Source organism: Caretta caretta, chromosome 7 (genome assembly GCF_965140235.1).
Source record: "Caretta caretta isolate rCarCar2 chromosome 7, rCarCar1.hap1, whole genome shotgun sequence".
Classification (NCBI taxonomy): Eukaryota; Metazoa; Chordata; order Testudines; family Cheloniidae; genus Caretta; species Caretta caretta.
In genome coordinates, this window is record NC_134212.1 from 83,269,796 (window position 1) to 83,284,509 (window position 14,714).

General features: G+C 40.3%; 1 protein-coding gene across 3 annotated transcripts in view; it reads left to right on the plus strand.

The window, feature by feature from the left end:
* The window catches only part of MACROH2A2 (macroH2A.2 histone), a 35,587-nt gene that overhangs the window by 1,335 nt on the left and 19,538 nt on the right, over positions 1-14,714 (plus strand). For 2 of the 3 annotated variants that reach the window (XR_007357680.2, XM_048858120.2), the window contains exons 2-3: positions 7,718-7,954; positions 14,180-14,286. Coding sequence is in view for 1 of the 3 variants with exons in the window: in XM_048858120.2 (XP_048714077.1) it covers positions 7,783-7,954; positions 14,180-14,286 (279 nt within the window). In the remaining 2 variants the exon portion in view is untranslated. Of the gene's footprint in view, positions 1-731; positions 856-7,717; positions 7,955-14,179; positions 14,287-14,714 lie in introns of all 3 variants that reach the window. The other variant, XR_007357681.2, reaches the window with a different exon arrangement.

Here is a 14,714-nt window from a genome sequence, read left to right on the forward strand (position 1 = left end):
GGGGAGACGGCAGGGCCTGCTCGAGTTCGCTGGGCCGGGTCCCCGCCTGCGCTGAGCTCGGACCCTGCGTGGGGTAGCTAATCGAAACATGTCCTGTGCAGAGGCACATTTGGAGCCGCGCCGAGAGAACACCCCAAGGATCCGCCTGCGCTGGGATGCCCTTTCCACCAGGGCGGCGTGTGGCGCGGCCGCGTGGGCTGAAAACGATCCCCCTGTTCAGTTGCCCTTTGTGGCAGAGCTGCGGCAGCTGCTCTCTTGTCTAATGTCTATATTAGCGTGTGTCACAAACTGCTGCCAGCCTCCTACAAACTCACCTGGGGAAAGGGAGGCCTCATTGCTGGCTGCTGATTATCTATCCTCTGGTCAACCACATTCATCAACTCCTATTTCTCTTCCACAACCCCTCAACTCCCACATTTTGCTTCATCTCCATCATTGGGGTCAGAAATTTGCCTGCCACCAACTTCAAAACATCTCAAACAGTCACAGTTACTCTTGTGCTGAAGCTCCTACTGACTCCATATTTTCTTATCATTACTCTCATTTTTGGCCACAAATAATGTCACAGAAATAATATTTCACACAAATATTTATTCCACTGCAAATAAATAATGAGTTATGAGAGCAGTGGGTCTGGACCCAGGTCTCCCACCTCCCAGGTGAGTGCCCTAACTACCAGGCTAGGGAGGCCTTCTCTCCTGGTGGTAAAATGTCCCTATATTTATCCACAGTGGAACAGCTTCCACAGGAGAGACTGGGGGAGCCACACATCAGAATATTTGATTCAGACTTCTGTTCAAATCCTTTCTGCCCCCGAGTCAGGTGGGAATTGAATCTGGGTCTCCCACATTCCAGGTGAGTGCTCTAACCACTGGGATAAAAGTTAGGTGGAGGTACCAGTGCCCATCTTTGGCCATTTTCTGTGGAGTGACGCAGATGCTTTGCAAAAGCCTTACTCATTCTCACAGCAAATGCCTCCCTGCAGCCTAGTCTCAGACGCCTATCTCCATGAGAAGTAAGGTGGTTAGGACACACCCTTCTCTTCAGTATCTCACATTAGCTAGCTTAGCTACTGTGGTGGCTTTTGTGTATTACATTTTTAGGCACCTGTCTCTCCCCATTCATTGCATAGGGAGCCTAGGTACCTAAAAATCAGGCATGGCGACGCTGAGCGCAACACTAAGCGTTGCAACCCCTAGGTCCCTTTGTGCATCCGGGCCATGCTGCCAACTCTAAAAATTAGGAAGTGGAACGAAAAGATATCTGGAATAGCATAAAAAATTGGAGAATAGGAAAAAGTAAAGTGGAGAAGGGGAAAAGTTCAAAGTGTATCTGAATAAGAGTGAGATTTTGTAGTAGATTCTACAACAGACAAGAAACCTGTGAAAATTTAACAGAAAGGGAAGATATTTTCCTTTTTGTAGGCACCAGTAAGAAAAAAAAGTTATTGCATGTACAGGCAGGGGCTTGGAAAGCTAGGACAACTAAAACCATTATTTGTCTGAAAAAATGTTTACCTACTACTGCTTCACATAGCAGCCAAGATTACCATATCTAAAAGTGATTCAAAAATATTGTTTTCATTTTGCTTAATATGTTTACTTGTTTTTTTCACACCCTAACTGACAAAAGTTTTCCTGACAAAAGTGCTAGTGTAGACATAGCCTACGTCGTAGATTTAGATGCCTGAGTCCCTTTGTGGATTGGTGTCTACATCCTCATTTGACACTGTAGTCACTGTCTGGGACAACGTTTCTATACCCAGTTTGACTTCTTGAATGACTTCTTGATTTAGTTGGGGATTGGTCCTGCTTTGAGCAAGGGGTTGGTCTAGATGACCTCCTGTGGTCCCTTCCAACCCTGATATTCTATGATTCTAATGTTTTTCATATCCATCCCTAAGTAGATGAAATATGGCAGTACATTCTTAGAGGCAACTTTTGGCTGTGATGTTGGATGCTGCAATGCATCAATAGCATATGCAGAGAGAGGAGTGTAATGGGAAAATGCCTCTTTTGGGATGAGGCAGGTAAGAGTCCTATAAACTCAGCTCATGCTGGCAAAACAGCTTGAGAAACAGCAACTCAGAGCTCACTTAAATTAATATACTTTGATTGGAACTGGATGAAATAAAGGGAAGTCCTACTTTTATAACTGAAGCTTTGGTGCCACAAACATATGTGCACAGACATGCAAATCAGGTTGATTTGTTTTAGTGGTCATGGTGTTGAGGGGTAACATCACTAGCTAGAGCCAGGCATGGTACAGGTAGATATGTTTAAACTTTCTTTACTCCATTTGGCCAATGAACCTCAGTTCTGACCTATTCTAACACCTCTTTCATGTTCAGGTTCTCACATGAAAAAAAATTCTTTAGAATAAGAAGGAAAGAGTGTTGTAATCCGAAAGTTCCTTGACAGTTGGGAAACAGCAGTTGGAGAGAAGTGCAAGGAACAGTTGCACAGAAGTATATGACAGTTGTGGGAGAATTAGGAAAAAGAATGATCAGGTAAAGGGAGAGGATGGAAAATTAGACACAGTGAGGGAAGAGGGAGTCAGGACAATGATTTAATTGCACAATGAGAGCACATATATAATGTAATAATTTCTCTCATTACTTTGTAGTCAAGTACTTTTTCATATCCATAGCTCTACCAATGTGCTTTGATCTTTTAACATAGATGCTGAATGCAACCACAACATTTCTGATGGGCCAAATCCTGCTCCTATTGCAATTTTGTCATTGACTTAGAAAGAAGCAGGATTTTGTCCTGCAAAAACAATGGAAGAGAGATCAATGTAATGTGAGTTTGAACTAGATAGATAGGTTTCAGAGTAGCAGCCATAACCATTTGAATGACAATTATCACAAGAACTAAAAGGATGTGTTAGAGAGATTATTCAATGTTATAAAATAAAGTGCTGAGTTTAAGATTGGCTTGTCACAGATTAAATAAATTTGGCAGTTTCATTTTAGTTTTTATTGCAGTATACTATCTCATGGCCTCTTTTGGGCAAGATAATTTGTAAAGTAGCTTATGTAATACTCCTTCCATCTTGTCGGGGAACTTGCTTTCATCATTATTTTGTAAAAAGCAAAAGTTTACTGAACAGTCACTGGACCTGAAAACACAGAACAATTACCGTGGGGAAATTCTGTTAAAATGTTGTGAAATAAAATTGCAAACCTTTGTGCAGCACTGCTAAAGTTCAGGATTGAGGTGCAGTGGCACAGTTGTGTGGCAGTGTATGGATGTTTCTTGAAGCCTGGCATAGTGTTTATCACAGTATTGCATCCGTCACCAAGATATCCCTAATGCAATTCATCCTTTGCTGCCAGAGTGTTAAATTCAGCCACAGAATTAAAAAGGGGGCAGGAGGGGGAAAAATCAGTTAATGACATAATAAAATAGCATTGTTGTGGGGGGGGGTGTTATTTTTTCATTTGGTAGCCCTATTACTGACTTTTTAGTGCAAATGTTTATCCAGTAATTAGATTTTAGATCAAATGGCAATTTTATTAGATCCCAAACTACAGCACTTGATTCAAAATTGGTAATTATTTAGGAACTCATAATGAGGTCATGTGTATCTTGAGTTCTTAGTATGTCTGTTTACCAGGCTATTAGTTTATTCTCCCTTAGTTTTCGTTACTCTACCTATATAATAAACACATTCAGAAAGTAAAATCAGCAGTATGGTGGACAAGGACAAACTGGGAGTATTTTAGACCACTGTTGACTGTCTGGTGTTTTTCTTTCTTAAATGTGGTATAAGTGTAGCTAGAATTCAATTTAGATTCTCAAAGAAAGTGTACTTGATTTCCCGATGAGCAGTTTTTTTCAACATCTAGCTAGTATTGGACGGGTGGACTTTTTCATATAGTTATTCGCTTGGAATAAACAGAAGAACTAGACCTGGATTTCAGTGTTCTCAAATGGATTTTAAATGTGTCTTTGTGGTGCAGTGATATCAAAGGCTGTTAAGATCCTGATCACAGTAGCACAATATATTATGTTGTTATTTCCGGTTACAGTTTTGTCCTTCACTCCCAATCTGTCAGGGACTGCAAGAGCTGTTGAGGCAACAAGCTTAGCTCCGGCAATGAGTGAACAGCACATGTTGCAAAGCAGTGCCCTCTCCTCAATTCAAGAGGTCTGGGGTTTCATATGCAGCCCTCCTCAGCAAGTTTGGTCATGACAATGTAGGACCTTAAATTACACCTGTAAAATGGGAAAAGATCAGTGTGTCTGTGGCAATCCCCCTTTTAGGGCATAAAAACTGAAAGCAGGCTGAAAAATGTGGGTGTTAAAAAGTAAAAAGATTTGAAGGGAGTGGGGAGAGAGTTCTGTGTTGTGCCTTCATCATGCTTTGGAACTCAGAAATGCTCTTATCTCCAGCCATGGAATAGATTTCCCACAGTGCCTCACTTCATGTCACCACAATCCTTTTCAACTTAACTTTTTTCTTGTTCCATTGTTGTGAATGCATATAAGAGAAATTCTGTGCATATGCCTTCATCAGCAGAAGCATCAGGTGCTGCAGCCAAATTCTTCATATACTTCAGTAGAGTGGCACTGCACTTATTGCGGTATAACTGAGATCAGACTTAGGGCAGGTCTACACTACAGCAGGGATCGACACTCTGAGATCGATCCACCAGCGGTCGATTTAGCGGGTCTAGTAAAGACCCGCCAAATCGACTGCAGATTGCTTTCCAGCCAATCCCTGTAGTCTACTCCCGACGAGAAGAGTAAGGTAAGTCAACGGGAGATTTTCTCCCATTGACCCCCTGAGGTGTAGACCCCACGGTAACTCGACCTAAGGTATGTCGACTCCAGCTACGTTAATCACATAGCTGGAATTGTATAGCGTAGGTCGACTTACCGCGGTAGTGTAGACATAGATTTAGGCAGTAAGTTGGACAGCTATCTTTACAAAATTAAAATGTAGCAATTACTTGACTAAAAGCTGAAGCTGTATCTGTAGCTAAAAGCCTTTTATACTGTTTTAAGTAAAATGGCTGACTCCAGAGCTGTCATAACATTTACCTGTGAAACTTGTTTATTGTTTCCACAAAACAGGAAGGAGGGAGCTAGATTTTATTTTCTTTGCTCCTAAGCCTAGCCTAGATTGGCTCTTCCCATGGAAAACTTCTGCAGAAGGAAGCCAGAGGGGCAGAAAAACTGGTAATCGTTCCCTTTAGGGCAAGAGATGAGGGACCTCCTCCCAGCTCCATGGAGGTTGGCTCCTCTGGCTGCAAAGTAGCAGATGTGAAGGCGACCCAGAGGAGGGTGTTAATACACCTCTGACCTATATAATTTGTCTCCCAGAGTTCCAGCTGAAAAAGCAGCAGCAGAACAAGGAGGGGTGGTTCTGTGGAGTACAGCCTGTTCCCTCTTTCTCCCTATCTCACCTCATTTCTACCTCCTGAACTTAATAGACCTCCATTCACATAAGACACAGCAAGAAGGATAGTGTTACAGAGGTTGCTCTCACTCTCTGCCACATGTAAGGGAGGAACGCTAAATATAGCCTTGGCAGAATTTGATTTTTTTTATATCATTTCAGTGGATAAAAATCAATGCTTATTTATAACTTATTTTTATCAATTTAAATTTTCACAGTTGCAGGAAATTAGGGGGAGGTGTCAGGCAATATTTATGAAGTGACAGTAGACGTTGAGATTCAAAAGGTTATAGCTTTATAACTGTTAAAAGACAAATTGTCAATATCACATGTCAAAACATACACGGTAAATATCCTTAAATGAAACTAATATGTTCTCAGCATCATATTTCTTACTTTGCCTATCTGTAAATTATGGATGGAAATATTTTTCATTGGTTTGCATATGTATGTTGAAATCAATGTTTGCCAACATTCACTGATAAAAATCGATTCCTTTCAAATTTACTATGTCATTCACAAGGGATGATCCAGCTCCCTGTAGTTATTATAGGCAGAACAGACAGTGATGCCTTTAGTTCAGCTTGCCTTCCACCCTAACACCCTGCTTTTGTTTGCCTTTAACTGCCAAACTTTATCACTGGGGCTGCAATTTTCCATGCTGGTGTCCACCTCAGGCTGGGTTTTTAACAAAAATGGTTCAGCCATTTTAGAGAATGAGGTTAGGGGAGAAATATGTTGCTTTGCGCTTGTTAAAAAAATACTTACAGCCTTTTAATTGAGAAACTCTAGTTCCTCCATGTTTTGAGGTATGGCAGGAGGATTGCTGTGGTGCCAGGAGACCTTTGAAAATCCACCCAACTTTGACCGAACCCTGCCTGATTTAGTGCACAAGGTAGATGGAGTTCAAGGAGTGAATCAGGGTTGAGTAGTGAATGAGGCTGTTGTCTGTAGGACCCGGCCTCATTTGTTGTCACAGTGGGAAGGTGTGTAGTGAATGAAGCAGGGAATTGCAAGAAGAGGAAGGATGGTTTCATGGTTAAGATAGTTGAATGCCATTTTTGAGAACTGGATTTTATCTGTATCTGCCGGAGTTCCTATGGAATGCAGGGCAGGTCACTAAAATTAAAATTTTCCACAGGTGGCCACTTGTGTGTTCCTCGCTATCTGAGTGCCCAACTTGATTGAGACACTGGGGCCTCATTTGCAAAAGTGCTGAGCGGTCACAACTACAAGTAAAGTTCATGGGATCTATGCTTTGAACATATGAAGTACTATAAAAATACCAACTACTCTGAAAAAATCAGATTTTAAGCATCTAAATTTGTACACCAAAATTAGTGGACATATTTGACAACATCAGCATTAATCTCTCAGTTCCCCATCTGTTAAATGGGAATATTACCACTCCATCTGATATGTGTGTTATAAAAAAATTCATAAATGTTTGTGAATCACTCAGATGCAATGACAAGTGCCATAAAAAAGCCCGTACAGAGGTTTTGAATGGTATACAGTAATTAAAGCATGTATTCATACACTAAATGGTGAGGATAAAAAGAAATATTAATAGCTACCCATTCAGTAAGCATTGCCTTTTTTGTGTACGAATGAGACAGGGGCCCTAAAGGAAAAAAAATAAAAGTATGTGGCCATTTAATGCAAGACTGTATAAGAATGTATCCACATAAGGCAGCTGAATTAAGTTTGCATGGGCAACCTCACTTCTGGCATTCCCTAATTTTTGAGTATTTTACTTTGCAACCGTAACATTCTTTTAATGTAGTTTATTTTTATGTAGTTTTATTTACCATAACAAAAGGAACCAAATGAAACTTTCTTAAATAATGATGAGTGTTACATGCCTATCTCCCACCACGGTATGCTGAAAATATCCCTCTCACTTTGTAAATTGATTTTAAGACATTTAGCAAGAATGAAATCCTTCCACTGCAGATGCATCATCACCTGCTTTACACAACAAAGAGATGTTTACAGATATATTGAATAGCAACAATTTTTTTCTATATTATAATTAGTTAATGTGCATTCAATTTTCTTCTATTCCCCAAACTGCTCTTTCTGATCTATTTCTGTCTTAATGTACAGTATTCAAAAGAACACAGATTATAGTGTTTTGAGTGCTCAGATTGTATGCTGTTTGATAAGTGATGCTTCTGCTTTAATATCTGTATTTATTGTGGCCAGATCAATGGCTCTATGAGAAGGCACTAGCAAGTCTATATTGATACTGTTCTGTAGAAGTTTCTGCTATACTCACCATCAATCCATCTCTTTTCCCTTGCAGCTTTTGTGTAGGTGCAAGTAAATAAAAACTTTCTGTCAGCAAATTGAAAGGAATATAGCAGCAAGATGTCTGCCCGAAGTGGGAAAAAGAAAATGTCCAAAATGTCACGCTCAAGCAGGGCAGGTGTTATTTTCCCTGTGGGGAGGATGATGCGCTACTTGAGGAAAGGAACATACAAGTACCGGATAGGTGTTGGAGCGCCAGTCTACATGGCAGCTGTCATAGAATACCTAGCAGGTAAATTAAGAGCCTCATTTTAGAAGTGCTGATCATGTACAGAGCCAAGTGAAGTTAATGGGCTATGCACACTTCCGGGGTGGGGGAGCTGGGGGCAAACAAGCTCTAAAACAGTATAGATATACCAAAATGCATTTAATGGTTTGAGGTGGATTCCTTCACATATTGGAGCAGCAGGGGCAGCATGCTTGATCTCTATGTGGAAGGATTGTGTTACTGTTCTGCAATGATCTCTTTGCCTGATCTAAAAGTGTGATGGGCCATAAAGGGAGTTGCATTCAGTACTTTTTTCACAAAAGAGAGACCAATATGATGATGTAGGACTTTGAGAGAGTTGGATGAGTATAACAGAAGAGAAAAAATATTTCACGTTACTCTAATAGCATGTTCTAGTTCAATTAAACTACATTCTCTTTAACTCCATCTACCCTTACAAAAAAAAAAGCCACAAACACAAAGAACTTGTTAAAGTGGCTGTGAAATTTGGTTTTGGTTCAACTTTGTTATGAAACAGTTTCTGCTTGATTACATTGCCTGAAAACAAACAAAAACCCAACTACCACCACCACCCCTACCACCCATCACCATCATCACCATCTTTAATGATGTTAGAGAATGTGTTTTAACTTTAGTAAATAACTAAGCTTTATGTCCTACCATGAAATTGAACATAATTCACCAAGGGTGGGGGTGGAGGTGGGGCAGGTGACACATATCGCTGTTGCTGCACTGGGTTTCCCCTATGAAGACATTCAAGTTTATATTCTTATTAAGACCTAGAAGAATTTAGCCTCAGTTTCACCATAATATAAATTTGTCCACCTCACAAAATAGCCCCTCAGCATAATGTCATTGTACCTATTGTGGGGAAGTTCTCAGGTTGGAATTACAGGGATGTCACCGTTGAAGACTGAGGTGTATTCGGAGATCTGTGAGGAGTCTGAGGCCTGGACTGGTTGAGTGTGCTGCAATTCACAATTACAGTTTATTGCAAGAGCTGCATGGGGGAAACTTGCATGAAGCCTGCCCTCCCACATAACAGCATATGTGTCTGTAGCAATGGCTATCTAGTCCCTTTTACACATATTTGATGCACCCTCTGTTACAACTTCTCTATTTGTCAAAAAAATCATAAGGAATAAGTTTCCTTTTCAATGCATAATATAGAAGGATTATTTTGAGACATTGAAGAAATAAGTAAGACTAGATTTCAGGTTCTTGATTATGTATAACAGGAGGGAGCAAAGTGCTGGTGACACTTACGTATTTGCCATAAAGCAATTCTGGAATCAGAATTCACCTTTATCTAACACCGTTTTTGAAGTTAGAATGAAAAATATCGTTTATATGATACAAATACAATTCAGCTTAAATAAAGCATTTCTGTTCACCTTTGGCTCATCCAACTGCAAGAAATAATAAATTCAGAAAAATAAGTTAAGAATGAAATACCACAGGTAGAGGATTCAACTTCTAGAGAAACAGACTCAAAGTCTGAAATGGTGATTGTGCCTTCCTCTCTTTTGTTTTCTAATAAATTATCAATTAAGTTGTTTGTTCCAGAATCTTTTTAGTGTAGACTTTTGAGTGTGCATACGTAAATAAACCCATACTTACACAATCCTATTTTATATATTAAGGGAACATCATTTCCCTGACCATTGTAGGCGCCGAAATCCCTCTTCAAAGGAGCTGGTGCAGTTATGCTATACAAGGGCAGGGGCATGATTTGGGAAGACCTTGCAGAGTGTACTTAGCCCTCTCTGGCACGGAGCATGGCTCTAAGGGGATACTTGCATGGCTGAGAGGGGGATTGGGAAGAGTGGGGCCAAAAGGATCCATTGTTACATGGAGCCTCCAATCTCCCCCCCCTTCCCCCCCATCGCCTAGCAGCTGCCTTGGGCCTTCTGAAGTTGCTGTAGTCATTAGGCTGGAATAACTGCTCCACAGTGGCTCTGCTGACTCCCTACAGCCTGGGAAGGATTCCTTCACCATCCCCTTCTCCATAGAGATCCCCAACACTCAGATTAGTTTTTTGGCTTGGCACTTGGGGATTTTCTCCTAAAGACTTAATCCTGCCCTGATCTGTGGCAGCCTTTACAAGGAAGTAGGAGTGCGACATACCTTGTACAAGGGGCTTCCAGCCTTGCAAGGCAGAATGGTTTATGGTGAGCTGTGATCATGTGCTACTAGGTACTGTTTACTTGTCCTTTGAGCTAGAGCAATTGACATATTGGCTCTGTTGATGGCTAGGAAGCTCAACATAATTTTAAATAAAAAGAAAAGGAGTACTTGTGGCACCTTAGAAACTAACAAATTTATTTGAGCATAAGCTTTTGTGAGCTACAGCTCACTTCACAAAAGCTTATGCTCGAATAAATTTGTTAGTCTCTAAGGTGCCACAAGTACTCCTTTTCTTTTTGCGAATACAGACTAACACGGCTGCTACTCTGAAACCTATAATTTTAAATATTCACTTGAGAGTGGTTGATATACATGGGTCTATCACATTTTGGAAAACATTATAATCAATTAGTCAAGTAAATCGATAGATTATAATTTATTTGATACTCAAAAATATACAGAGGAACGTTTTCAGAAGGTTGATTAGACTGAGATTAAATAAACAGTAATTGAGAGATAATATATCTGTCAAACAGAGAGGAGTAGCATTTCCGCATGTTGTTTAGGGCATTAAACAAACATCTACTCTTTATTGATACTGGCATTTCCAAACCTAAATTCCTGCACACACTGTTAGGGAGTTTTATTAGACAGTCTTATGAAAAGGGGTAGTTTAGCTGAAAAAGGATACTATAATTTCTAATGCTGTTATTGTGGTAACTCCTAATACTCAGACATGAAATCCTATCTATGTTTTCAGGATGTCTTTGGAAACTAGATACTTCTCCATGAACCTATCATGAAATAAGTAATTATAGATGGGGCTGGTATTATTATTAAGACTGTCTGATACTTCCCAAAGTTATAAGCAAATGAAAACAAGGATTTCTAACAGGAAACTAACTGTTTAGGATGAAGTTTTCCATGCTGGCTGCTGCCTCTAACTGAATTGTTTTTTTTTATTTCAGCCAAAATAATTTATCCATTTCCAAGGGGGGAAAAAAGTGTTGTTTTGCCCATGTTAAAAATCATGAGACCTTTTTTTTTAAAATGCTCTAGTGCTTTGTGGCAGGTACTTGAGATTTGGCAGAGGATGACCTTTATGTCAGGAATGTGCCTTTTGCTCTCCCTGTGAAAATTTGTCCAAATTTGGCCAAGTTGTAAGCCTTTGAAAAAACCGAAGTTTGCATATACTCAGTAGAAAGGTCTTTGATTTTTAACAGTTAAAATCCTTGTAGAGTCCATCCTTACTGAGCATGCTCCAGTCTCACAGCTCCTGCATGTGACTGTACTGCGCATGCACCATCCCCACACTGTCCCTGAGCCTGCTACTGCCCAGGGCTACAGTGGCTCAGAAGGACTTTCCCTGTAATTGCTGCTCCTGACCAGGGTGAAGCTGGGTACTGGAACTGAGAACAAGGAGCCTGTCTCTCCTGTGCTCACAATGATCCCTCTGCTGGTACCCAGGCTGTGGAGGAGGAAGTCATCTGAGCTGAATACAGAAGGGACAAAAGCTGGACTGAAAGAAGGAGGGGGAAGAAGTACAGCAGAACCCTGTCTATCTGATCCAATTGGTACCAGAGCCAGATCAGATAATAAAAAATTCAGATAATCCAGAGAATGGGAAAGTGCGAGGCTGCAGCACCATCTAGCAGCCACAGGAGAGATCTCCCACTTCTGGACCTGTGTGCACCAGTTGTTTAGTTAATAAGGAGAGCCGGATAATGGAAGGTCGGATAAATGGGGTTCTACTGTATATTGGGACAAGCAATCTGGTGAGATTGGGACTGTGGGGGGGGGAGATTGGGACTGGTTAGGATAGGAGACTAGGAGCTGGGAGAGTGAAGGCAGACTGGGAACAGCTGGGCAAAAAGATTGGGACTGGAAGTTGCGGGAAGGGAGGTTTGGACTGGTTGAGCCAGGAGATGAACTAGAAGTAACGGAGGGCAGTTTGGGTCAAGGAGCCCGGGGGAGATTGGGATTGGATGAGGAGACCGGTGAGAGAGACTGGCAGCCAGTGTTTAAAAGAACATTATTAAAGTTGCAAAGTCAAGCAAGTTAGGAAGTTAGGAAACACCAGAATGAAGGTTGCCTGTGCAAACTAAACATTCTGCAGGTCCCCTGCCTCCTTCCATCCACAGGATGAACCTGCACTGGGATGAATGTATATGCATAAGGGGGCCAGATTAAGGTTGCATCAGCAGTCTTAATTCTAGCATCTAATTCTTGAGTGCTTGATTCTACAATTTTAATAATGTTCTTTTAACATAGGGTGTGTTTAATAATTTATATATTAAACAGCTGCTAATAATGTTTCACATAACTCATTACTAATAATTCCAAACAACTTTTAGAGCTTTAACATTCATATTTTGCTGCTTAGGGTTTATTTTGTATACTTAGAAGTAGTAAAAACTGGAGGACAGGCTTGCAGTATTGAAGGCCTCTTTTCCTCCTTTGGAGTTAAACCTCCTGTCAGAGGTGCTGGAATAATTTTTATAGTGGGGTGCTGAGAGCCATTCACCGAAAGAGTAAACCTGTATATGATGAAAACCACTTCAAGCCAGGAGGTGTGGCAGCACCCCTAGTTCCAGCACCTATGCTTTCTGCTGTTGTTCCTGAATTATAAAACAACTAGTTTTCTATAGATTTCCAGTGAGTTTGCCTTGGAGATTTTTGTATTTGTACCTCTTGCAGTTATTTTTTTTTCTATGAGAAAAAAGTACAATGTCACAAATGAAGGACTGATGCAATTGAGACTTGAACCCCAGTTAACAAAAGAAAAAAAAGCAAGAGAAGAGCGGGACATTGGACATTCTGAAAATGAATCAGTGCTCCAATATTTTTATGCTTGCTTAATGCAAAAAGATACCCAACCAAACAACTCCCCCCATTAATATACTAGTAGAGGTACCTGCCCAAGGAACAGGTTCTTCCTGTTTTTCACTATATACAAGGTTAAATTTCAGAAGTTAATGAGTCCCACTGATTGAGTTGAACATCATTTTATAAAAATTGTAGCAAATCAAGAAAAATCACATCTGTTTGTGTGTTACATCTAGATAAATCACAAAAAAGGTAACTGAGGTTGTAGGTCACAGCTGAAACCTTATTGCAAATCTAGAGAAACTACTTTTCACATGAATTGTGGCATAACCATCAATCCCTGAAGTTTCAGGAAGGGATTCGCAACCGACAGTTCATGCAGTCTGAATCTCTAAGTTACCTACTTGCATCCAAACCAAAACTCTTCCTTATGTAAAATGAATCTTTACACAGCTTTGTCAGTGCCCCTCAATCTAGACTTGTAGTATTTCTGTTCTATTCTACTGGCCTTCAACATAATTCTATCAATGCATCTCAGTCCTTGCCAGCAGCACTTTTACTTGTCTAGTCCTAAGAATCCTCACTATCAAGACTCTCTTTACTATACTTTTGTTTTTTCCATTGGATGCTCACACTGCTTTATTGTTGTAGGATTACGTGTGAATTCTGGGCTGCTGACATTTTTTGAAAGAGCATTTTAACTTGAGATTTGAAGAAAGCAATTTAGAATTACATGAACCAATTTTTAGCACCCTAGCTTTTTACAGTGTCTGTTTAGAGAAGTAGGAAAGGATCACAAAATATTTTTTGTAATTTTACATAAACATTGACTATTGTTTTGTTTCTATGTTTTTCAGTAAGGAGTGGTGAATTTTTAATAAAAAGATTTTTAGCCCGATTTTCCTTTACACTAAGGCCACTTTATACTGCTTTGGCAATGTAAAGTGGCATTAGTGTAAATGAAAGTCAGGCTGTTTTTATCTTGAGAACATTTGCCACCATAATAGGATAATTTCTAAGTAGATCAAACCTAGGATTTCAGTTATTTGCTATTGAGCCTTTAAAGCCAAACCCTCTCCCCCCACCCACGCCCCACACACATCTGGAAATGATACCTTACAGGAAAAGTTGGTCAGAAAGATGCTGTGATACTGCACGTCAGATTCTAGGGTGGGGAACAAGATGCTTGATTATTCTCTGAAGAAAGCTTGCACTGCAATTTTGCTAGATTTGTTGCTTTTCTGTTGCTGATTTTTACCCCCAATGTGTTTGCAGCTGAAATACTAGAGCTAGCAGGGAATGCAGCAAGAGATAACAAAAAGGGAAGAATTGCCCCCAGACACATCCTCCTGGCAGTTGCTAATGATGAGGAACTGAACCAGGTATGCTTTCAGTATTTTAGTGTATGGTTGTCTGTACACTGTAGCTCAAGTACAGCTGCCATACTTAAAGTTTAGAAACAGTCCAGTGTGGTATTCAGATGAGTCCAAGATGGTTCCCACAACAGAAAATGAAACAAGAATCTGTCCGCCAACGTAAGAACAAAAATGACTTTTATGCCATGGACTCTTATTTGTGTAAGGAATGGAAAAGGACACTGTAGCTAATGCCTTGTTCTTTATGTCTTAAATGGCCCCCTGCATGTTCTGTCAAGTGATTTGCCAGCAATATATGAATGCGTAGTTGACTTTATAGACGAGATTTTATTGGGTGTACTTCAGGACCCCATTCGTTCAGTGGTCCCATAAATAATGCCAGAATCTATCATTGTCACTTAGAGTTCAGCAGTACTCTATCTCTAGTTTATTAA